The sequence below is a fragment of the Schistocerca nitens genome, chromosome 2 (genome assembly GCF_023898315.1).
Source record: "Schistocerca nitens isolate TAMUIC-IGC-003100 chromosome 2, iqSchNite1.1, whole genome shotgun sequence".
NCBI classification, from domain to species: Eukaryota; Metazoa; Arthropoda; class Insecta; order Orthoptera; family Acrididae; genus Schistocerca; species Schistocerca nitens.
Window position 1 is genome coordinate 303,725,868 of NC_064615.1, and position 27,197 is coordinate 303,753,064.

Consider the following 27,197-nt stretch of genomic DNA (forward strand, 5'->3'; position numbering starts at 1 on the left):
CATTTGTAGTGTGAGTGTATGCCCCCGTTAGCTGAGTGGTCAGTGCGGCAGGAATGCCATGCCAAGGGGCCTGGGTTGGATTCTTGGCTGGGGCAGGAGATTTTCTCTGCTCAGGGACTGGGTGTTGTGTTGTCCTCATCATCATTTCATCCCCATCTCCGATGTACAAGTTGCCCAATGTGGCGTCGAATGCAAGAAGTACTTGCCTTCGGCGGCCGAACTTGCCTGAATGGGGGACTCCTGGCCCACAATGCCATGCGCTTATCTCCATTTTGTAGAGTGAATGCACTTAGAACCATTAGGGACATGGTATATGACTAAGTGGAATTAAATTAACTTTGTCACACACAAGTGCTCACATATTACAACCTTTTCATTATTAATAAAAATATTTTGGAAGGGACAGAATTGTTGAACAGTGGAGGAGAATATGGCATGCATCTTAGGCTCATGGTCAGGACTTTAATTATTGGAAGTAATTTCACCCGCTACTTCTGGCTATGTATTAATGTCCAATGCCTAATTTTATTAACCAGCCAGACAACAACAAGAATAATCAACTTTAAAAGCAGTAAAATAGAAGGGCAGAGTACGTTTGTCGGTCACTGACAAGACTGAAATGTTTGTATCTTCAGATGAATGTGTGGAGAGAAAAATAAGAAGCCAAAATATATTTGTTATTTGGTGATAATACCGAATTGTTCAATCTTCTTACGCTGGAACATCCACTACAGGAAAGACGTCGAGCTGAACCACGGGATAAGAAAGGATCAAGGGGGTGCCACATCACAATGAACAGCACCCATAAATAGCAGAAAATATACAATGTAAGTGTTGGAAGTTAATGTAGGCCATTAACAAAAATTATTGCTGTAGAAACAGTTAAGTCGTCCAGCTGGGCAAGAAAGTGATTGAAACTGTTTGAAACAAAAAAGTGTATTTCAGAAATTTTAAATACTGATAGAAGTTGTGAAATCTTCAGAATACATAACAGTAAATGTAAAATTGAATAAATTGAGGAACAGCCCAGCACAGGAAAGTGCTTTTAGTAGGCCATTAAAACAACATAATATGCAACTAGTAAGGTGCACTACTCTGGCAATTCCAAGAAAATTACAAGAGAAGTTTTACGCATCTATTATGTAGCATATGTATCTGTGTATTAGAATTCATGGTGGTCAAGTGATTGGTGTTCAAGCTTCGTAAGATGAACATATATGAGGCGACAGTTTGACTTCCACTCAAATTTAACTATTAATCAATTTTTTTGCATCACTGGTCATATTATTTAATTTGTATGGCCTTTGAGATGTAATACAATGGAAAAAAAACACGTGTACTTGCAAGAAGTACTTGCATAAAGTTTCAATTTATGCTTTCCATGTTTGTATGACAAATACCGTCCTGCAACGTGTGGTGTCAAGAGCACATCTGTTGAGTAATTTGTTACTCTTGTGGCCTGGCATATTATGACTTACTATATTACTGATTGTGACTAACATCATTCGCATAATTATTTATCGAGGTTTGAGTTGGGCTTTCCAAGCCTGTCCCTTGTCCTTGAAAATTTAACCACAAATCGTAAATAGTCAAATAACATATGAAATTCACTACATCTTCATGAAAATGTGCATACTTTTTTTAATTGTATTAGCTCTCAAATGTCATATAAATTAAATAATGTGACCAGTGATGAAGAAAATATAGATTAAAAAAATGGCTGATAGTGAGATTCAAACCGTTGTCTCCACCATGACCTGCTTGGTATGCTTCTACACTAACTGCTTGACCACAATGTCTTCCTATGCCTGGTACCTTTGCACAGTTGTATCACAAACATAAAAGACACTAAAACTTCTCTTGCAATTTTCTCGGAATTACCAGAGTAGTAGTACACCTTACTACTTGCACATTATGTTGTTTTCATGGCCTACTAAAGGCGTACAAAGTTTGAAGTAGATCTGTGATCCCAAAGTCATGGCCTCACCTTGTAAGACAAGATGCAGGCAGGCATACCATAATTAATCTCCCTGACAAACATCTGGATGAGGATAGTTAATTAGTTGAAGATCTTTGCTGAAAAGCTAAAAGTCAAACCCACTCCAAAAGTGCTATCAGTGGCAGATTACATGAATTCTCCTTGGAACTAATACCTAAAAAGTTCAACAGTTGCTTTATGGACTGAACTTTTTAGACACATTCTGACACCAAATTATTTTCTGTTTGAAGGAAAATATTATGAATAAACTGATGCCATGGCAATGGGTAGTCTGTTATCACTAGAATCCATCAAGTTCAAACCGACATGTTTCTATTGATACATATACTACATGTTTGTTGTGTGACCACATGGAGTGAAAAAAAAAAACTTTAAGAGTTCCTGGAACATTTAAACTCTATCAATCCTAAAACAAATTCATGATGGAATTTGAAAAAAAAAAAACTTTCGTTGGGGTGTTAACCATGAGAAAACCCCAACAAGGTCCTTGGGTTACAGCATATATAGGAAGCCAATGCATGCTGACCTCTATCTCCATGCCTCACATCATCGTCATCTGTCACATAGGTATCTGGTGCAAAAGATTTGGGAAATCACTGTATGGAAGTGACATGTGGATGATAAATGATTTAGACAAGAAAAAATTGGAAGCTTTTGAAATGTGATGCTACATAAGAATGGTGAAGATTAGATATTTAGATTGAATAACTAAGTCAAATTGGGAAGAAAAAAGAATTATGACACAATTTGACCAAAAGAAGGGATCAGTTAAGACAAATCATAAGGCATCGAGAAACCATCAGTTTGGTAGTAATGGAGAGATGTGTAGGGGAGAAAATTATAGAAGGAGATTATACTAAGCAGGTTCAGCTGGATGTGTGTTGTAGTAGTTACACTGAAGAGATGAAGAGGCTTGCACAGGATAGGCTAAAATGGACAGCTGCATGAATCCAGTCTTCAGACTGAAGACTATAACAAACCATTTCCTTTTTTCATTGGATATTTTGCCACATTCCTGTTCTTGTAATACCATCCCTTTTTCTACAACATAGCGTCTTCCTCCCACTTTGTTTCTACTAATTTGTTCTTCCATGAAGCTCTTTTTTTCACCTGTACATCCACCACTTTCCTTCAGTACAAGTTTTTTTCCTTCTATTGCTTCTCGTAGGCCTTGTATGTAATTTTATTCATGGGCTCCTTCACATAAATATTAATAATATGCCCTAGTTCATATCAAACAGCACAAGATGATAAGAGCAACTGTTCTTCTCACAGAAGGGGAGAAGAAAATGTTCTAATTGTTTTTTTGAACTAAGAGACATTTGACACAGGATAATGCAGCAAAAATGACTGTAACACAGCAGTAGGTCTTAGTATCTGGAAATGACACTTGCCAAGTGTTTGTGAGTTGTACGTGTGTGTATGTTTTGTCTACTTCTAATGAAGGACTTAGTCCAATAGCTGAATAATCTAGCAGTCATTTCAAAGTTCATGTCTGCCACTCAGTGTACTGAGCAGCAATATAAAGTTTTAATATTGTTGTCATTTATCCTGGATTTTTCACTATTTGTGAAACAACAGTTGTTTCAAGGCACATGCTGTATTTTTGACATATTTTCCTGTGTCAGGTGATAAAGCTCCAACAGATGTGCTGTAATAATTTAAAACAGCAGTTAAACTGTACCAGTGTTGCTACTATGTCCTTATATCATTTAAATAGCATAAGAATAACTACATGGGAGTAGATAGAATAACTAAAGATTACCAGTGCATGTAAAACATAGTGCGAAAGTGGTTATTTGTCCATTACATAATTGTCATATTGTTGCCCCAAAGTACAGGGTGATTCAAAAAGAAAAAACAGATTTGTATTGTTTACTACAGACAAACTATGAAAGATAGAGACACATTGTACATATCAGTGGATAGAGGAAAAGTTGGAGTTTCGTGTTCACTCAAAATGATCACCATACATTGTTCAAGAAACATTGAAATGGCAGTTCACTTCATGCCACAGGTGAATCATCAGAGTCCTGTTTATTGAACTGCCAGCTTTGACAATCAACAGTTGGATTTCTCAGCTCTTGAACAGCACCTGCCGTAGGTGGGACAAAGACTGTCTTTTATGTGTAAATAGAAAAATATGCAAGCTATGAGGTGACCTGGGAGACCAAAAGCAATTAACAAGATCTTGTTGTCTACCTCTTCCAATCCAACACTGTGGGATGGTGTTGTTAAGATAATGCTGCATTCGAGCTGAAAGTGAGGTGGGGTCGTAGTGATGCATAAAAATGAAATCATTGGAATCTTCGTGTAGTTAAGGAAACAACCAATTTTGCAGCATGTCCAGGCATGAAATTCCTGTCACAGATTCCTCCACAAAAGGGAAAGATCTGAAAACTTTGTGAACAGAAATGGCCCAAAACACATTCAGTTTCAGTGAGAGTCTTTCATGTTTGATGATAAGGCCAGGATTTTGTGACCCTCAAACTCTCGCAATATTTCAGTTTACTTCACCCAGTAGATGAATTGTCGATTCATCCGAAAAGAAATGTCATTTGGAAAAAGTGTCCTCTGCCATATCTTGGAGAATTGAAATGCAAAATTCATACTTTCTCTTATGGTTACCAGGATCCAGTTGCTACAGTTACTGCAACCTGTAAGACTTCATATGCAGACATCATTTGAGAACACATCACATTGTTGCGTGTGAAAGTTGAAGTTCCTGCTCTGCGTGTCTTGTGGACTTCCGAGAGCTACAAGTGTACATATCTCAGATACGCTCTACATTTTCATCAGATGTGCATGGCTGACCAGTGCCCTTCCCTTTGCATGTGTAACCAGCTTCCAAGAATTTTGTGTATCAGTCATAAATCAAATTGTGCAGAGGCAGCTTCTTGTTAAATCGATAGTGGAACACAAGTTTATCTTGAATAGTTGATTGACTTTGCACAAATTTCAACACAAAAAATGATTTCTCTTGCGGTGTAGTTTCCATGTTACTACAAACACACAACAGCACAGCTGTGTCAGATCTTTGGATCTTCCTCTATCCAGTGACAAGCACAATATGTTTCTATCTTTTATGGTTTGTCTGTAATAAACAACTGAAATCCATTCTTTCTTTTTGGATCATCCAGTACAAAACAACAACAAGTAATACAGTTTTCAATATCACAGCATAAAGTGAGAAGTCAGATAAATAAGAAGAGTGTCAACTTGAGAGAGTAAACTAGATAAAGTTGGAGAAGTGTCCCTCTTTGTGTGACAAAAAGAATAGTTGTTCTAAAGTTCCTTAAAATCTGTAGCTACCAGTTTGAAGAGAGTGTGTGCAGAAAAGATACTACAAAATAAGATATAATAGTGAGAATCTCTTTAGAACAATCTACAGAAATTTTTATAGGCTACACATTGAACAGAAAAGTAAAGAATTGAAAGCAGTGGTTTGTAGATACTCATATAAAATTTCTTTCAGTATTGGCCTACACAGTACATACCATGCTTTATTCGAAACTGCAACCAATATAAAAGGAGAACTTAAAATAAAAATACAAACATTAGAACTACAATACCAAGAACTAAACAGAAAAGGCAAACTGAACCATGCATACAGGACATGTGGGGAGTAGTAGTGGTGGGGGGAGTTTCGCGGCCGGAAGTAGCCTGTGCTGCCATACGACCCTTGGCTCCTCAGAGTCCTCGCAGCGATGGCCTGCGAAGCGGCAGACGGTGGCAGGAACGGGTCTTGTTCGTCCACCTGGAGGTAGTCTCGCCTGCAAACAAGTGAACATTTAGCACTCACTATAACTGCCATCACTTACATTTGCAAACAGTTAGCAGAGTGATTAAAGTAAGGAGTGTAATACAGTCTGTTAAACTACAAGTAATCTGTCACATTTTTAGTACTCAATAATGTAGTGTCATAATAATCCTTGTGGATAATGACAATCTGATGCTAAATGCATTGTAAAAAGAATAAAATTGTGATGTGTTTTGAAACAAAGGCACTGGAATCTGCCAAATTCAAACCAAAGTGAGAGGCAGGCAGCAAGTACACCTGATAGCAAAACTCGCAGCATCTGAAGAAGATGGCTGGATCAGTCATCCAAAGCTTGTGTGTAAAATGGAAGCGACAACTTGGCAGAACACCTGGAAGCAAGAGGCCTGTGCCTGGGGCAAGAGGGTCGTCCGCCCCCCCTCCCCCCCCCCACTTCCTCTTCCCCCCTCCCACCCACCCCCACGCCCCCCCTCCCCCAGCTCTCAGAGAAATGAAAATGATTTGAAAGTTGGTATTACTTTTTTGCAGCTACTTAAAAGTTGCTATTCATCTTCCAAAATATTAAAAATACCCCATACCCACATGTCTAGCCCCACCCCATTCCAAACTTATCGTATGAGTGCACTTGCACCATTAATAAAATTATGAGACAGTTTGACTGACCAGTGCTCATCTTCAGGAGACAAAGCTCTTAGAAATGCCTACAGACACATTAAAGTATAAGAAACTTCAAACTTCTGAAACTATTGTTAGCTTCTTCCTTGGGGAGGAATGAGGGATATGTTACAGGAGGTTACAATGGAAGGCCAAGTCACTCAGGGGGGAGGGACTCACCTGTTGAAAGGGATTAAGGGTACATGTACCATTGCTAGGAAGAAAAGATGAAAGGAAAGTAATGTAATTTCTAAGGTTTTCTCAGCATAATTAATTACTGGTATGTCTTTGTGTTTCTGGTCAGGCTGACAATTTCATTTTGCACAAAATACAATAAAGACAACATTAATATTGTGTGTCTCTCTCTACAAATTCTAATAAGAGCAGCTTTATATCAATGTATCAAATGAGAGAACCATTTGATGTTTGTCTTTGGTATTACTCGGCAGAATGTTTCACTTTTATGAATTTCATTAATCATGGACAGTCCAGTTTCTAATGAATATGGCCCCACACATTTTTAATCACTTACATCATAGATAAGACAAAACTAGTTAAACCACACATCAGTAAAGTATCTATATCTAGATCATAGAAATAGAACTTATTATCATTATCTGAATGCTCAAACGCAGATGAGTTAAGGTTTCAAAGACATGGCCATTTGAAAATGGGTTGGTAAAGCTACTACTTTTACAAGTAATTGATTAGGCATGACTCAGTACATCACTTGTTTTTCAGTTCCACTCACTAATAGCCAAAGAAATTGCTTGTGTAATTGTTGACGGTTTCTCTTCAATGTGATGAAGTATGGCCTCTTTTTAATTGAGGCAAAAACAGTATGTCATGGAGTGGGATGTTGTAAAGAATGATCTTGATGATACAGGTGACAAGCAGATCTTCCATTAGCATGAGCTTCATCATCCAGAAGAATCATATCAGTGTATTCTGCAAATTTGTATTCAACCATCTTGCTTTAACACTCACAGACACTGAATGAGGCTTGAAACAGGTCAGAGAGGTAGGGCAGGCATCAAATGAAATCAGCTAATCTGTTGTAAGCACCACTCCACCATGAAAACCCTGTTAAGTACCTAGCAAACATGTTTTCAAATGGCTGTAGCACTGAAATGGCATGTTTCCAGACATGGGTTCCTATTCAAAATATTATGTACTCTCTCCCCTCTACAATTCCTAAAATTTTATAATGGGAATACCCAAACACCCTGTAGTAATAAAATACACACAGCTTAATTTTTCATACACTTAATGACATTCCCGTATTTTGTTGTGATGTGAGAGGGGTGTGGTCATCAGATGTGTCAGCAAAAGATAATACTGACTGTTCAGTGATGTTATACTGCTGTTGTTATTATTTCCTGGAAGTGGGTAACAAAATTGCTATGAATACTGTATTCGTGTTAATAAGACAGATGAGGTTTACAATACAGTGAAGCTCCATGTAATAATATCATACCTTTCGCAGCTTTGGCAGTGAGACTTCTTGACATATGCAGTATTTTTAAGCACTTAAGCGTTTTTGGTGAAAAATGACTTATTAGTAGAGCAGTTGTTAGAAAGCACTACAACAATGTCTTCAATTCAGTAGTTTAACTGCAATAAAAGTGGCATTAATAAGCAACTGTTTCATTGTATGAAGTCTTTAGTAATGAATTGTAGCAGTTTAGATCAATGAAAAGGCTATCTCATCAAGTTGTGACTAACTGACAAATTGAGCAGCCAAATCTGACATATTTTAATCTCAGTGCTGTAGAAGGAAAGGAAGGAAGATCAGACTTGAACGTCCCATTGACAATGTGGTCATTAGAGATGGAGCACAAGCTTGGATTACAAAAGAACATGGAAGGAAATTGGCCATGCCCTTTTCAAAGGAACCATCCTGACATTTGCCTGGAGTGATTTAGGGAAATCATGGAAAACCTAAATCTGGACTGTGATTTGAGAGTTGTTCTCCCAAATCCAAGCTGAAGAGGAACCAGTGCTATTTTGGCAATATATCTTGTGCAACTTCTGAGGATATTTTTGTTCCATTACAACTACAAGCAAATGTGTGTTTTTCTCATCAGACACATTTCACTTTGCTGAAGTAAGAGATTATCAATAAAGTGAAATGCACCTGGTGAGATAACTACGCATTTGCTTGTATTTGTAACAGTGTGCCAAAAATATCCCTCAGAAACTGTAAAGCAACTATGAACACTAAGGCCATACAAATGAAGAAATCTTGTGCAGTTCATTGCATCAGTTTCATGTTTGCAATACTTCATTCTTAACTTACCTTTTTCTAATGTATATCCATGTATGAGAATCAACCCACACCAATACTGTGAAGAAAAATCCTGCAGAAATGCTAGCCACCAGCATGAATGTTAATCCATACCTATAACAAAGAACAGAACATAAAAATTTGCACTGGTTCTCTCTGTGTCACAAAAGGTAGTAGAGAGGGAGGAGCAGATGGGTTGGGTCCCCCTCATACTCGGCTGTGAGTGACCTTGTCCTTTCCTTTCTAAATTTTTCCAAACTAGCCCTCCTTTCTTCCTTCTTGCCTTCTTGAGGAAGGAACTAACAGTTCTGAATGCTAGTAATAGTTTGTTCACTTTTAAATGCTCCTATCACCAACAATCCAAGATGGCTGCGAGTGTAGAAGTGTGTGAATCTAACTTGAGAAATAGTTATAGTTATGCTGTTAAAAAGGGACTTTGTAAGAATCGTAACACTGAAATAACAATGCTAAAAGAACGAATTGCTAGCTTACAATTCATAGTCAGTTCCTTAAGAAGCGATATTGACTCACTCAAGAAAGAAAATCGGGATCGGCGACCGAAGCCAACACTAAGTGAAGTGATGCGAGACAAAAGTAATATATCGTCCGAGTGGGTAAAAGTGTCGTACAAAAATAGTGTTCCAACTACAAAAAGAACAACAAAGTCTGCTAAAACTGTAACATTTTCGGAAAAAAACAAATATCATGTTTTGCAAACAAGTGACTGTGAAAACGACTCTCCAAATGATGGTGAACTTGAAAAAGTCAGTGAACTGAAAATGAATAGCGTTTTTTCAAATAATGTCAACAACAAACACAGATCATCAAGGAAAAAGAGTAATGTACTATTAATAACAGACAGTCATGGCAGGAATCTATCCAGCATGCTCCGTGAGAAAAATCGCGACATAGCAGTGACTAGTGTAGTGAAACCGGGAGCGGGATGTAAAAATGTTGTAGACATTAACTCTCAGACGAAATTAATGCAAGAAAATGACTTTATTGTCTGTATAATGGGTTCAAACGATGTGGCAAAAAATGAAGCAGAGGTTTGCGTGAAAACGCTACAGAATTTTTTACAAGCTAACAAATGCAGAAACACAGTAGTTGCCACACTTCCTCATAGGCATGATCTGATTTATAGTTCGTGTGTAAACAAAGAAATTCGGAAAACAAACATTAAAATAAGGAAACTATGTTCTCAATACGCTAAGTGCGATGTACTGGATATAAGCAAGCTGCATCGAAATCTGCACACGAAGCATGGAATGCACTTGAACTATGAAGGGAAAAGATTTGTTTGTGATCGTGTTAGTGAAATAATTAAAGAAAGACTTGTAGTAAGGGATAGAACAATTTATCAGCTTCCTGAACATCCTCCCAACAGTGAGGAAAACAAAATAAACAAGAAACAAGAACGAAAATACAACACTGCTGACGTTCCTAATTTAAACTAGAGGTATGTGATGCTGTAAATATGATTCCCAATTACCAAATCGTGAATATGCCCGAATTAAAAATTTATCACCATAATGTGCAATCCCTGCGTAATATTATCGATGAAATTAACATTCTATTAACACATGAACTTAATGATATCTCAGTGTTATGCATTTCTGAGCACTGGCTTAACCCAGAATTAATCCAGAATACGAAAATAAACAAACTTGTCTTGGCTGCTTATACTGAAGGAAAACCAGCAAGCAGGGTGGGGTAGCAATTTACACAAAGGATAATGTAGATTTTATTACACTACCTGACTTAACTAGGATAAATGTCGAAAACGATTATGAAATTGCAGCTATAAAAATTACTCAGTTCAACCTGGTTATTGCTACAGTTTACCGATCACCATCCAGGAATTTTGAACTTTTCTTAAACAAAATGGAGTCATTGCTAAATAAAGTAAATAAAATGGATTGTGAACTGATAATCTGTGGTGACTTCAATATTGACTTCCTCACGAATAGTGGAAATGGGAGATCATTTTGAACCTTGCAACGTCCTACAATTTAAAGGCTGAAGTAAAAGCAGCTATCCGAGTATCAGAAACTTGCCAAACAGCTCTTGATCAGTTTCTAGTCAAGAAGAGTTTACACAACACCTCACTAAAAATTTTCAATGCAGGTTATAGTGATCATCTTGCTCAAATATTAAGCATAAAGGTACAAGGCAGTATTATTAACAACATGTCTTTCAGAACAGCAACTTATTACAGAAAGAAAAATGGCTAGGAGTGTACAAAATGTACGATATAAATGAAAAATTCAACACTTTCATTGATACATTAACCCATTTCTTTGAACTTGCATTTCCACTGAAAACATTAACCATATGGGGAAACTCTAGAACAAACAGCTGGATCACAAAGGGAATAAGGGTTTCATGCCAGAAGAAAGGACTACTTCATGAAATATGTAACTCAAAAAATTCCTCACCTGTAGTACGCGCATACTATAAAAAATATTCCAAAATATTAAGAATAGTAATAAAAGCAGCAAAAATAATGCATAATGATGAAATCATTTATAATTCAGCTAATAAATCAAAGGCTATGTGGAGTGTTATAAAAAAAGAATGTGGAGAATATAGACAACCTTGCAAAAATATAACACTATCACATATAAATAAAAAAAAGTAACAAACCCCTTAGAAGTAGCCAATACATTTAACAACTTTTTCACAGGTGTTGCTGAAAATACGTTACAATCAAACTTTAAGCGCACCCAGGCAAATGAATATAAAATAAGTGCATGTAGAGGCTCTATGTACATCAGTTCTGTTTCACAAGATGAAGTAGCTAAAGCAATAAAAGGACTAAAAAATTCCAAATCGGCAGGTATTGATGGTATACCTGCATCAATGTTAAAGAAGAGCGCATCAAACCTAATTGAAATACTCACACATTTATGCGACTGCTCACTTCAGGCAGGCACTTTCCCTGATGTGTTGAAAACATCAAAAGTTATTCCTGTATATAAAAAAGGGGATAAAGACAATGTAAATAACTACAGACCCATCACAATTTCCTCCTGCATCTCTAAAGTACTGGAAAAAGTTATGTATGAGAAACTTATGAAATTTATAAATAAAAACAGCATCCTATGTAATGAACAACATGGATTCAGAAATAAGAGGTCAACGACAACTGCTGTCTATTAGTGCATCAATTCCATCCTAAACCTGATGGACAAAAAACAGGAAACAATAGGAGTCTTTATTGAGTTGTCAAAAGCTTTTGACATGGCGGACCATAAAATTATGTTATCAAAGCTAGAAAGATATGGTATTCGAGGTCTGTCCAACAAGTGGATCAGTTCCTTCCTGACTAATCATATGCAGGCAGTGTGCGTCAAGCACACAAATATTGAACTAAAAACTGTATCTAATCACTTATCTGACTATAAACAAATAAAATGTGCTGTACCCCAAGGATCAGTATTGGGACCCCTTCTGTTTCTTCTGTACATAAATGATCTAAGCTTAAATACTGATGCACACAAAACAATCATATTTGCAGATGACACCACGATTCTGCTAAAAGGAGACGATGATGAACAGTTACAGCAGACAGTAAACATGGTCACGAAACAACTTAGCAGCTGGGCACAGAGTAATCAGCTTGTAATAAACAGTAAGAAAACCGTTGCTCTAAAATTCCACAATGTCCCTAACAAGGACATGTTTATCCCATCAGTCTCTATCAATGACGAACAAGTTGGTAACAGTACTGAAACCAAATTCTTAGGACTTTGGCTGCAGAGTAACATCAGATGGAATAAGCATATTGAATATCTCAATGCAGAACTGAGCAAAACATGTTACCTTCTTTGTTCATTAAAATCATGCTGTAGTGAGAAAACAGTATTGAATGCATATCATGCGTACTTTCATTGTCGTCTTAGATATGGGGTCACCTTCTGGGGAAACTCTAAAACAGCTAATAGCACTTTTAAACTACAAAAAAGGGCCATTAGAATCTTGTTTGGGTGCAAGCCTAGAGACTCTTGTAAACCCTTGTTTAAGAAATCTGGTATTCCTCCATTACCATGTGTATACATTATGGAAACCCTTTTTTTCTTTAAATTAAATGTAATAGGCAAGGACAGGAGACTGCAAAAAAACTGTGATATACATGAGCACTTTACCAGACAAAACAGAAACTTACATATGACTCAAATCAGCACAGCACTGTGCCAAAAAGGTACTTTTCACATGGGAGTTAAGCTTTATAACAAACTTCCTGAAAACAAAAAAGCTATCACTGAGGTCAATACATTTGGAAAATCTCTAAAGTCATATTTACAGCATCACTGCTTTTACTCCATTGAAGAATATTTAAATTTATGAAATGTGTTATATAAATACTTACATTAAAGTGTATTATTGTAAGCTTAAATATGTATGCCTTGATATGACTTTCAGCCTGTATATTTATAACTTGACTTGTCCAATGTCTTATGCATAAGCTGCTATGTAGACAACAGGACCAATAAAATACAATCTACAATCTACTGGGATTTTGCCTTCTGGAGGGATGTGATGGCCAGTCATTCCCTCTATCTGTGATTTTATGAAAAAAATCCTTGACAATTTTTAGGTGACAATTTTCAACATGCATACAGTATCAGATAATATGAGTATTTTCATGTATTCTATTCACAGAGTGCATCTCCTTGCCCAGATGCACATGGCCCAGAAAATCTATAACATATTCAAAGAAATATGCTTCCACTGCACATACCTAATACTTTGTGCCTGTGCAGCTATCACTTAGTAACAATTTTAAAATCGTGGTAGCACTTACATTCAGAGAACAAAACTCGAAAAATTGTTCTTGTTCCTGTAAAATGTTATTAATTCAGGATTTCAAAATTATGCTGTTTTATTATTTATCTCTTAAGAAATATTGCAAAAATACTGTAGGATGCAATTTACTGATTGTTCTTAGTGAGTCCCTGCACAAGAAATAAAGTATTGAAACTGTGCATTATGAGGCGCTAAATAAGAGATAACCACTCCATTGATTGTCTGGAAACTAATTTCCCAATGAGCACCTTCTGCTTGACATACTAAGCCCCTTTACAAAATATTCCTCAAACACATGGCTCTTCTACCAATGACCATTTCATTTCTCAGTGACAGTGCAGTTAAAAGACCACAATTTCATTACTTTGAATAAATAATTGTTTAGCCTATCATTTTTGAAAGCACAAACAGATCAAAGGTGCATTCTTGGTATCCAGTATAGTTTCTTCCATGTTATGCCCCAAGTTTCCATGAGCTGACATGTTAATGTGCCATAAAAGTCAGGCTGTGACATAGTGTAAAATTGTAAGACACAGAACAGCTGGTCAGCATTTCAGAAAGTGGAATTTCAGTATTTCTGACAGATACATTTAAAAGTGAAAAAACTATTCCTAGCTTTCAGAACTGTTAGTTCCTTGCTAAGGGAGGAAGGAAGAGCAGATCAGTTATTCCCAGGTTGTGAAGGACCCAGCTGTTATTAAGTCAAAGTGAGACAAAGATGAAGGCATAGGTATCAGAGACAGTAGGAGGTAAAGATGGTACAATGGTAACCACTGTGCCAGCTTGAGAGTAGAGATAATAGAAGGAAAGACTCAGAAGTAAAGATGGATTGAGCTGAAGAAATATGAGTTCAGGAATGAATGGTGCATAACAAACTATGAAGGAAAGAGACAAGAAGATGGGGGTAAAACCTAAAAGACAAACAGGAGGTAAGCTGACACTAAACAAAGAAAAAAGAAAGGAAAAAAGAAAAAGTAGAAGTAAAGTAAAATGTTTAACAAATAAGGAAATACTATCAACAAAAAAATATAAAAAAGACTGTTTTATAATACAGACAACTATAGAACATGTTTCATGAACACCATTTATCCCATGAAAAATATTTTGTAAATGCAGCATTATTAAAAATTTCTCTAGTAACATTTACTACTTACAGTCCCAAGTCGCACAAGCTGTTGGCAGCAGAGACGTACTGCTGGTGGAGTCGGCGGCAGTCCACCATAGCTGTGAGGCCAGTGACGAGGCCTTCAACGTGAGCCCGCTCTGTGATCAGCATATCAAGAGGGTGCAGCTTGCCAGCATCGTACAGTTCGCGGGCAATGCGGCCAACAAGTGACAGGCCTGCACCCATTGCCTGAACTGCCCTTTGCCCTGCCTGGAGGCGCTGGGAGAAGGGATTTGCTCGTGAACCTTCACATCGTACATAGTACGTGAGAATTTCTGCCTGTGTAGCGCCGGGGGCTTCTCTCTCCAGAAAGGCCTCTGGGGCCACACACAAATCTCCCAGGGCCTGATACAAGGACAATTTTGTTACTCAAATAGAAGAAGAAAATAGAAAACAGCAAATGAATATAGACACAAATCCAATTTTTGACAGAATTAGTATTCTCATTTAAACATGTTCATAACAAAATGGAGGAAGACAATCTGTGAATACCAACTGATAGTTTACTGTATGATGAAATCTGCAAGGTAGTTTACCATTTGTAGAGAAGAACATACATGAAATGAGCAAATATTATCAGAAAAAATACTTCCTTATTTAAAATAATATTGCACCAATATGGGAGAAACCGATTTCTTACTTTAAGCATATTAAAATCTGCTATCTCATTGTCATGTTGGTCTACAGTCAATCACCCCACCATTTGCTTCCTTTCTGCTGCTGGCCCCTCTCACCACCCCTTGCCCCATTTCTTATGTAGGCTTTCATTCCCGTCAATATCAATTACTTAAATGCTAAAAATCAATTGACATTTTTTCACTAACAAAATGTTTGGGACCGCTGCAGAAATGTTAGAAGTAGTCACTCAAAAAAATTCTAACAAATTCTTACCACTGAAGAAGCAAGATATATAGAGGCCATTATCCATGAAATAATAACAGCAAACAGGCCAAATACTGAGAACCTGGAAAAAGAAATGAATATTTTTGAACCAAAACAAGGGAAGTTATTAACGAAAATTATGTGCATTTTTTATGTTTATTTCCTCAAACTCACGTTATAAGCGCACAACGGGAGTGTCTTGCAACTCCAAACAATAGCACCATGCAGAATACCAACAGTACACTAAGAATTGCCATTGTCACAGGCCACCTGCAAAGAAAAAACAGAATGTGTGGTGCAGTTTGTTCAAGAGTACAGGAATAGTATGTTCTGTTATTATCATTGCACATGAGAATGAGTATTAAAGTTCTAAAGAATTATTGAAGTGCAGTTAAAGAATTTTTCTACACACATGCAGAGATTAATTACAAATGTAGACAAGTGGTACATCTACATTTGGTTGACAACAGGAATCATTCAAAACAATTAATTACTGAAGTAGTTCATTTAAACACTGCACATTGGCAGAATAAAATCAAACAAACCTGTGGTGGAAAAAGAAAGTGATAACAAAAAGTGATTTTAACATACCTTGCTAAAAAAGAGGGATTTGTATGTAGAATAGAGGTCTAGTACAAACCTAGCAGTGCAATTACATTACAAGTAGTACTGTAAAATTTGAACATATGTAATCAAGAAGGCCAAATACAAGCATTATGCACAAAAAATTAGCAAATCAGACAAGAAAGTAAAAACCATATGGAACACCACAAGAAGTGAACAAACAGGAACATAAAATCAGAACAAGCCGGCAGTGGTACCACAGTCCTCTGATAATGGTACAGACCAGAATAATAAAAAAGTTGGCACCTCTGATTTCAATACATTTTTTCCCACTGTAGCTGCAAAAACAGGCAACCATAATAAACAATTTAGGGTGTGAGATGAAACTTAATCTTTATCCATTGCTGAACAGGTCACAAAAATCTATTCATTTTGCTGCTTATAACTGATTTATTGATGCTTTTTGGGCTCTGCCCATCATCAGAAATATCTGCTAAGGAAGAATGCAAAGTTGTAACCACAAATGTAACTAAACAACACATGACTTAAAGTGAATTTTACAAAAGGTGGTACATAAAGTACAGGAGCACACACACCAAAAATAAGAACAAAGTCTTCATACAAAATATGGCTTCATGTGTATTACCCATCAGTGTCTGATAACAGCACTTTGCTACAAAGCTTAACTGGTATCACTTGCCATCAGCTGGTGTGAATACATAAGGATAGTGGCACTGTATAGTGCCCATAGAACTAATGGAACAACCTTATATGAAAAATATAAATGATAAAAGAAAACAATCTAAGTATAAACCTGGGAATATGATAAAATAGGAGTATACCCAACAGTGTGGACAGATTACAGGACTCAATCAACATATTTACAAAAAATAGCTCACAGGAACCACCACAAGGCAGTAAGACTGAGTTGAAAAATAATGGCATTTGTGCCGTATTAGAAACAAATGGAAAAATAAAAACTACTCACAATGCACCATTTGTACAAAATCGAAAATGTGAGGTCAAATAGTTAATCTGAGTGACAGTATACAACCACAAAGCATGTCAGTAAATAGGCACACTTTGACTAAATGTTAAGTGCATGAATCTGTGTGCGTACTACACCAATATTTATGTAAGAAAAGTTCAGGTATAACCAAACAATGGGAAACCCAAAATGGAATGTAACAGTATTATGAAAAGGATATTTGCTACTCACCATATAGCAGTGATGCTGAGTTACAGATAGGCACAACAAAAACACTTGTCAGAAAGTGGGCTTATGGCCAACAAGGCCTTCATAAAACACACACACACACACACGCACACGCGCGCAAATCACACATACGTAACCACAGTCTCTGGCCACTGAAGCCAGACTGTGAGCAGCAGAGCAGCGGGGAGGGATAGCACGATATGGCTGGGGGATGGTAAAGTGCTACTCGTGGGAGCATACAGGGATGAAGTGGAGAGAGGATAGGGCAGCTAAGGTGCAGTTGACAGGTTGGATGGAGGGCAGGAGGGAGAGAGGGAGGGCGGGCAGTGGAAAAGGAGAGAAGTAAAAAGACTGAGGGTGCATTGGTGTAATAGAGGGCTGTGTAGTGCTGGAATGGGAGCAGGGAAGGGACTAGATGGGTAAGGAAAATGACTAAAGAAGGTTGAGGCCAGGAATGTTACAGAAATGTAGGATGTATTGAAGGGAGTATTCCCACCTGTGCAATTCTGAAAAGCTGGTGTTGGTGGGAAGGATCCAAATGGCACAGACTGTGAAGCAGTCATTGAAATGAACATCTTGTTGGGCGATGTGCTCAACAATGGTCTGTCCTGCTGTTTCTTGGCCATAGTGTGTCGGTGGCCATTCATGCGGACAGACAGCTCGTTGGTTATCATGCCCATATAGAATGCGGCACAGTGGTTTCAGCTTAGCTTGTGCATCACATACTGGTTTCACAGGTAGCCTTTGCATTTGATGGGATAGGTGATGCTTGTGACTGGACTGGAGAAGGATCTATTGGACTGTTGTTGCATCTAGGTCTATTACAGGGATATGAGCCATGAGGCAAGAGACTGGGAGCAGGGGTTGTCTAGGGACAGACGAGGATATTGTGTAGATTTGGTGAGCAAAGGAATAACAATGTGGGAGAGGTGTGAAGGGTAGTTGGTAGGACATTCCTCATTTTAGGGCACAATGAGAGGTAATCGAAACCCTGGCAGAGAATATGATTCAGTTGCTTAAGTCCTGGGTGGTATCAAGTCGTTAGGGGAACGCTCCTCTGTGGCCGGATGATGGGACTTTGGGAATTGGTGGTGACTGGAGAGATGAGGCATGGGTGATCAGTTTTTGTTCAAGGTTGGGAGGCTAATTATGGTCTGCGAAGGCCTCAGTGACACCCTAAGTATATTTTGAGAGGGACTGCTTGTCACTACAGATGTGACGGCATTGGGTGGTTAGGCTGTATGGAAGGAACTTCTTGGTATGGAATGGGTGGCAGCTGTTGAAGTGGAGGTACTGCTGGTAGTTGGTAGGTCTGATATGGATAGAGGTGCAGATGTAGCCATCTCTGAGGTGAAGGTCAACATCGAGGTAGGTGGCTTGTTGGGTTGAGTAGGACCAGCTGAAGCAAAAGGGGAGAAGCTGTTGAGCTTCTGGAGGAAAGTGGATAGGGTTTCCTCACCCTTGATCCAGATCGTGAAGATGTCACCAGCGGATATGAACCAGGTGAGAAGTTTGGGATTCTGGATGTTTAGGAAGGATTCCTCTAAATGGCCCATGAGTAGGTTGGCATAGGTTGGTGCCATGCCGGTGCCCATAGCCGTCACCTGGGTTTGTCTGTAGGTAATGTCTTCAAAGGAGAAATAATTTTGGGTGAGAATATAGTTGATCATGACGACTAGGAAGGAGGTGGTTGGTTTGGAATCAATCAGGGGTTGAGAATGGTAGTGTTCAATAGCAGTAAGGTCATGGGTACTAGTGGTTTTAGTTTAAAGGGAGGTGTCATCAATTGTGATGAGCACGGCACTGTGTGGTTACTTATTTATTTATTTATCATATGGCAATACATAAACGAAGATTACAGAACTACTACATGTCAACATTTAAGCACAGCTCTCCAGCATAAAATAACACAAAAAGCAACAGCTATACATGGACATAAAGGTCTTTTATGTATTTCATAGCATCACTCATCACTGTGAAGATATCTTCAAAAGGACTCTTGTAGGCACGTGCGGGACATGTCAATACAACATGAGCAACTGTCTGTCATTCCACATCACAGTCACAGGATGGTGATGAAAATTTGCCACACTTGTAGAGAGTGTCTGCACATTGTCCATGGCCCAATCGGATGAGGATCAAGATAATCCAAATTGCCCAAGGCTGGTTGAATCCAGGGGATTTCTTCTGGATGCAACACAGCTCCAGGCATTGTGGGGAACAGTTTTGTTGCCAGCAGCATTTCCATTCATTGATGGGACTGAATTCAGTTTCCTGGATGTGATGAGAGTGGTATGTCCTGATCTTAGTCTTTTTCAATTTGCAGGGAATATGTTGTCCATTACTGGAAGGTCGATGTTATTAGCAATCTTCTGGTACTCAACGCAATAGTGTACTCTTCCGTCTGATATCAGGAGGTGGAATGTGTCTCAAGGTAAGTTGCCAATATGTGGGAGTAGATCATACTGACCCACTAACAATGTGCATGGCCTCATTAGGTTGTATGTCTATCTTTTTAACATGTGGACTATTAAGCCATACAGGTGCACAGCACTCTGCTGCTGGGTATACCAAGCTGAGTGTTGATAACCGGAGAGTGTCTGCTGATGATCCCCAATGAGAGCCGCAGAGTTTATGGAGAATGTTGTTTCTGGTTTTGAGCATAGCAGATGTTTGTGTCAAGTGCTCCTTAAAAGAAAGTGTCCTATCTAACATGATCTCAAGGTATATTGGGTGCATATTATGATGAAATGTGTCTCCTTCAAAGTAGTCACCAAGGGCTGTGTGTGGCAATCTATTGGACAGATGAAAACATGAAACTTCTGTTTTATTTGAGTTTGGTGTTAACCTCCATTTGTGGAAATAGTGGCTTAAGATATGTAGATCAAAAGTTAGGATTTCTTCAGTTCTTTCAAAAGTTTGGTGTTGGGTAGCTATTGCCCAGTCATCTGCATAACCAAACTTTCTGAACTGTGTTTGGATGATATCAGATATATAGGGATTAAACAAGAGAGGAGCAAGAATGGATCCCTGTGGTAAGCCATTATTTTGTACTTTTGGGCAGTTAGTGTCTTTTTCTATAGTTACAGTAAATGTTCTTTCAGTTAACATATTGCTCATTAGTTTAATTGTCCATTTGCATGGGACAAGTTGCAATAATTTATAAAGCAGTCCCTGCCTCCAAACTGTGTCATCTGCTGCACTTAGATCAATGAAAGCAACTGGTGTTTTCTGCCTCATTTGGTATCCTGGTTCAATATATATTGTTAAAGATAAAACTTGCCATCCTGGATGGAATCCAGCTTGCTCAAGAGGAAGGTTCAGAAACATTACTGGCCTAATCTAATTATATAGAATTCTTTCAAGGAACTTACAAATAGTGCTCAATAGTGTGACTGGGCAGTAGTTCTTAGGCTAGTCTTGTGCCTTGCTGGGCTTTAGTATTGCTATGATTTTTGATTGTTTCATTTTTTGTGGGACTGAACCAGATATCATAGTGTCAGAGAAAAAAATCAGCCAGTCATCTTTTTGTTTAGTTCCCACTATGCAGAAGAAATTCTGGGTGGATTCCGTCACTTCCCCGAGTCTTTTCTGCTCTTAGAGTTTTAAGAGCAGCAGAAATTTTGGGTATAGAGAAAGTTCTTGAGAAGTCAGATTGTTTATTCGGGTTTTTTTTTAAGCAATGTAAGTGTGCAGCTAATGTATCTTATATGAATTTTATCCCTTGGTGCTCCTGATGTGGACAGTAGATGTGGATGTTTGAAAATTGAGTGCCTCGGCAGTCTCTGTCCACCTAGTTCATCTGGCTGTATTGAGGCTGTCTGCTCTATCCAGGTCCCCACTTTTCAGAAATCTATCATACAACCTGGAATATATTGCTTCCAGTAGCCACTAGGGATGGCTTTCTTTCCTGCAGTTATAATAGCTCCAATGAGCCTCTCATAGTTTTTTGCTTTTGGGTGAAGCCAACCAAGACATTTGTCCAGATTTTTAGCACATACATCCCACTTTGCTTTTCTGAAGTTCCATCTAGGTCATGGAAAAAAATTAATTGAGTGGTATATTTGTCCATATTTCAATTAAGATTGGACTGTGTTGGCTGTGTGGGAAGTCATGTTATACCAACCATGAACTTTGGAGAGGTAATTTATTTTCATTTGACAAACTGCCTATTGGCTTCTGTCTCGGGTTCTTCGGCCGACGTTCATCTAATGATTTTTCTGACGTTTCGCCAGCACGAGTGGCTGGCATTGTCAAAGCTTCACCCTCCATTTCCGGTGGTGAACTGGAGCCGAGCTCGCGGGCGCAGTTCACCACCGGCAATGGAGGGTGAAGCTTTGACAATGCCAGCCACTCGTGCTGGCGAAACGTCAGAAAAATCATTAGAGGAACGTCGGCCAAAGAACCCGAGACAGAAGCCAATAGGCAGTTTGTCAACAAGTGGCCACGAAAGCCTCAACAATTTTGTATTATTTTCATTTGTTGTTATGAAGCATAGATCAGGATTATACTCCTGTCTCCAAGCTGCTGATATGAACATTCCTTTATACTTTTCATCAAACACCAAATATAAGCTATTGTCTTCTGCCCAATTTACAATGGCTCCACCATTTCCACCACTTTCCTTATATTTCCATTGAGTATGATGTCTGTTAAAATCTCTGAGGTATACAAAGAGGTGCTGTGATACCAGATGACCAGCGGAGGCCAAGAGATAGCTGGGGGTTTTTATACATTAATTATTGCTAGTTCTCCTATTTTTACTGTAACTTCTTGGCTGTCATTGAGATCAGATACAGAGCATAGATGTGCATTCTTGACTGACGATCATACATGTGCTGCCACTCTGTAAGCATGGTGGTACGTTGCTCATAGTAATTCAAAGCCAGGAATTTTTCTTCTCTGATTCATTTGCTCTTCATTTTCAGTATGAGTTTCCTGAACAACAACAACGTCGATGTTATATTTTGATAACATCTTCTGTAAGATTTGGCATTTTGATTTACTTATGCCTTCAATGTTGATTTGACATATCTTGATGACCGGTCCAAAGTTTACAGCTGGAGGGTCCTGAGAAGAACTGTGTGAGTCTATGTTTTGTGACAAATTCACTTTAGCAAGGAGATCTTTGAGATTTTCTGGCTGCCTCTGCTTCTTGGCTTTTGATATTTGCCTCGAAGTGACTGTTCTGTAGCACCACCCAGAGAACACATGTGACTTATGGAATGTCACGGATATGAACCATGGGATAAAGGAACAGGAACTATGGAGAGTTGGTGGCGGAAATGGTTGGTATTTTTTATATTGGAGGGTAGATTGTGGGTAATGGGCGAAAGGTGTTCGTCTATGAGAGAAGAAATTCTCTCAGTGGAAGCACAGTAACTGGTCACAAGGGGGCATCCCGGGTGGTTGGGTTTATGGTCTTTAGGAAGCATGTGATAGGTAGGAATGTGGGGAGTGGTAGGGGTGAGGAGAGTGATGGATTCTGGGGAGAGTTGGTTGATTGGCTGATTTGGGGAAAGAGACCAAACAGAGAGGTCACCGGTCCTATCAGATTAGGGAAGGATGGGCAAGGAAATTGACAGTGCCCTGTCAAAGGAACCATCCTAGCATTTCCTTGAAGCGGTTTAAGAAAATTAACAAAAACCTAAATCAGGGTGGCTAGACACGGGTTTTAACCATCATCTTCCCGAATGTGAGTCCAGTGTGCTAACCCCTGTGCCACCTCACCCTCCAGGGAGAGGTTCTGGGATGGGTCTAAGGATCTGAGGAGAGACTGGAGATCCTGGTGGATTTCTGGAAGGGGGTCACTGTGGCAGGGTTTGTAAGTGGATGAATCTGACAGCTGGCAGAGTCCTCCTTCCACGTAATCCTTGCGGTTCAAAACAACAATGGTGGAGACTTTGTCAGCAGGTAGGATTATAAGGTTGGGGTCAATTTTTAAATGGTGGATTGCAGTTCTTTCTGCAGATGTAAGGTTAATTTGCATGTTGAGATATTTGTGGAATGATTGTGAGGCAAGGTTCAAGGTCAAGAAATTCTGGAAAGTTAACAGGGGGTGATTTGGGGGCAGTGGGGGTAGATGACGGTCGGATGGAGGAGTCAGGAGGAGTCAGGCAGGGTTCAACATTGGTCTTTGGTTGAGTCTGATTGGTAGGGTTGGTAGCGGAAAAATGTTTCCACTGCAGGGATTGGAAGAAGGAGAGAAGGTCTTTGGTCCTGCATGATTGAATTTGAGGGGTGAGGTAAAAGGTGAGGCCTTTGGAAAGGGCTGCTACTTCTGTGGGGCTAAAACTTTTGGAGAAAAGGTTCATGACTGTGTTTTGAGGGAGTTTCCAAGGATGGGGTAAATGTAGTAGGTCTGTGAGACAGAGTTAGTCAGCTATGAAGGGACATGGGAGAGGTTTGGAGGTTATTGTAGAGGTAGTGTACAGTGGTAGTCCAAGGTGGGAGTGAACAGGATGGAGAGGTTTTTGAGGTGGCATTGTGCATGTTGTTCTAGTTCCTGGAGGACAAGAGTTTCAACGTTTGATATGGGATCCAGGAATTTGTGATTGTATAGCAGGAGAATTGTGCAGATGGAGAGAAGGTACTGCAAAGGGGTTTGAGCCTGATTGATATGGTTTTGCAGGACTGTGTTGGTAAGGGTTAAGGATTGGCAGAATCTGAACAGATGTCTGTCCTTGCGGAAGAAATGGTGGCAGCTGGGGATGGGTAATTTGATGGTAAGGCCATTTGAGGGGAGTCCATGAGCCAAGTAACAACACAGGAACAGTATGTGGGCCTGGGTTCTGGCTAGGGATAAGAAAACTTGTCTGTATTGACACAAAACGAAGGAGCAAGGATCCGTAGTGGAGGATGAAAATGCCTAAAAATACATGAATAACGTAGAATTATGTTCAGAATTAAGTTCACATATTATCCTTTCCATTATAGCCTTGGCATTCTTAGAAAGCTGTATTTAGTTTGTTTAAGATGGTGGTAGTTCACAATGGGTAAAAAGAAGAAAATTATCTTTGAAAAAAGTATTCACTCATTGTTCAATATGTTGGCCTTGCTCTTGGCATTGTGTTACTGCTTGGTTGTTAACTGTTCCTGCAGATTCTAAATCCCTAAACAGGAGAAGACACTTTTTTGTAGATTCTTTTTTTCTTACGATCAGTTTTTACCATGTACCCTATGGCTATAGCTATTTACTTCTCTGCCAGTAGCTTCTAATATTAGGTTTTCCTTATGAACATTTTGATGCATTTTCAATTCTTTTGTCACTGCTTTATACATTGTACCTTATTTGTGTTTTGTATTGTAATAATAGAGTGAAACAATTATAAATACTCACAGAGACTTCTGAGCTAATGACTACTATAAACTCGATGAAGCATTTAATATTTAGTCCAAGTGGCACTAACTATGCAATAAAGATATCTCTCTTAATTCTAATGTGCCTTTTTGCTGCAATACTCTGTGGTTATATATTGTCATTCAGATTAACTATGTTACTTTATATTTTGATTTCTGTATGAATAGTGCATTACAAGTACTTTGCATTTTACCATTTACTGCTAATGTGGCACAATAACATTTTTTTTCCAATTCAGTCCCAGCTCCTGGTGGCAGTTACTGTTAGCTACTTTTTGAAAAGTTATTTATTTTGTGTGAATATAACATTATGAGGATTTGTATTTTACTATTTACTTGTAATATGCTGCAAATAAACCATTTTTCAACTTGGGCTCACTGTCTGGTTGGCAGTTCATGTGAGCTACTTTTTGTAAAGCTGTTTATTGAATCCTGTATTCTGTACACACTGTTGGGTATATTCCTATTTTATCGTATTTCTAGGTTTATACTTAGATTTTTTCTTTTATGATTTATGCTTTTAATATAATGCTGTTCTACTATTTCTATGGGCACAATACAGTGCCACTGACCTTATCCATTTACACCTTCTGATGACGATTGATATCAGTTAAGCTTTGTAATACCATCCTGCTATCAATTAAGTTCAGATACTGATGAGTAATACACATGAGTCCATACTCTGTATGAAGACTTTGTTCTTATTTTTGGTGTGTGTACTCCTGTACTTTATATAGCACCTTTTGTAAAATTCACTTTAACTGATGTGTTGTTAGTTACATTGGTAGTGTTGACTGCATTCTTCCTCGGCAGATATTACTGATGATGGGCAGAGTGTGAAATGCAGCAATAAATCATTTGTGAACAGCAAAGTGTATAACTATCTCAGTGACCTATTCAGTAGTGAATAAAAATCCAAATAAGAAGCAATCTCCAACAAAAGCCTTAGAGCTACTTAATCATGTGGAAATTACACCAAACATAGCACTCCATTTCAAAAGCACAATTCCTAAAGAAAATGAAAAAGCTCTAAAATTGCTTAAAGGCTCTCAACTCTCTGGATATGATAGTGTATCAAGTAGGATTTTAAAATCATGACCAGTCTCAATCAGCCACATTTCGTGTTATTTGTGTGAACAGGCAATGCAAAGTGAGGTATATTTGGTTAGACTAAAACGTGCAATAGTGATACTGGTTCATGAAAGTGGGGCAATGAATATAATATCCAGCTATCAGCCCATTTCTCTGCTGCCAATGTTCACAAAGGTATTTTAGGGAATAGTGTATGACAGGATTTATATCTGCCCTACACAAAATCACTTACTGACACCTACACGGTTCGGCCTTCACAAGGGATTCTACACAGGTAGAGCTGTGTTTAATGTAAAGGATGACATTCTAGGTGAACTAAAGTTCAGAAGGTATCCAATGGGAAACTACTCACTGATGATGTTTGTATCTGACAACAGGGAATTATTTCAGACAAATTGTGATGTTCACAACTGTGACACAGAACATGTCAAAAATTTCCACTCTCACAAAAGTAAACAAGAGAGTTACTGACCCAGGTATAAAAGCATCAGCAGAAAAATGCTCCTATTGGAGCACAAAAAAGTGAATATCTTCCTCTTTATTAAAAGACTGACTGGAAAGTGGGGTACCAGTTGCCTCATTCTGTCTTCCTCAGCACCTTTAAAAATTTTCAAAAAAATTTTGGCATGTGAACTTATTCATGCTCTTTTTAACATGCAAGTCACCTCTCACTCCCACAAGCTGTCATAACTGTAACTTGCTTACATTTACAAGTCCATCACTGTAAGCCTCTCGTGCAACTTACACTTCCAATTGCCCATTCTCACTCACTCATTCAGTCCAACTCCTGGTCATTATCTCTTTGTGGCTATCAAACTGTCACTGTTACTGTCTCCTGCCTCACAGCCTCAGTCTCCTTCGTTCTGTCCTACTACTATTGTCTCCTCTCACTGTCACTGTCTCCCTCTCGTTCTCTCTTACTGCTACTATCTCATTAATTCCTTCCCACTGCTGCTATCTCTTCTTACTGTCACTAACTCTCTCTTCCTCATTGTCACAGACTGTCTCTCATTATCACTGGATATCACCCGCTTCTGCTTTTTATTTCTCTTTATTCCTCTCCTACTGGCATTGTCTCCTTTACCCTTTTCCTAGCACTATTCTCTCACTGTCTACTATGTTCCACTGTCACTATGTCCCTCTCTTTCTCTTACACTGCCATTGTCTCCTTTGCCGTTTCTATTCCACACATAGTCTACCAACTTCCAGTATTTATTACTTCTCTGTCTCTTTCCCACTGCCACTATCTCCTTCTCTCGCAGCACAGAAATGTGTTAATATGTTTGCATGCCAATATTTTTGTGAAAATTTTTAAAGGTGCAAGGGAGGTAGAATGAAGTTTCTGGTACTCCACTTTTCAGTCAGAATCTTTTAATAAAGAGGAGCATATTC

At 38.5% G+C, this 27,197-nt stretch overlaps 1 protein-coding gene across 2 annotated transcripts in view; it reads right to left on the reverse strand.

The window, feature by feature from the left end:
• LOC126236067 (protein tweety) overlaps positions 1–27,197 on the reverse strand; it is a 951,384-nt gene that overhangs the window by 6,626 nt on the left and 917,561 nt on the right. Inside the window, exons 7-11 of one of the 2 annotated variants that reach the window (XM_049945120.1) lie at positions 15,749–15,844; positions 15,584–15,656; positions 14,682–15,037; positions 8,731–8,832; positions 5,680–5,772 (exon numbers count right to left, since the gene is read on the reverse strand). In XM_049945120.1, coding sequence (XP_049801077.1) covers positions 5,680–5,772; positions 8,731–8,832; positions 14,682–15,037; positions 15,584–15,656; positions 15,749–15,844 — 720 coding nt within the window. Of the gene's footprint in view, positions 1–5,610; positions 5,773–8,730; positions 8,833–14,681; positions 15,038–15,583; positions 15,657–15,748; positions 15,845–27,197 lie in introns of both variants that reach the window. The other variant, XM_049945119.1, reaches the window with a different exon arrangement.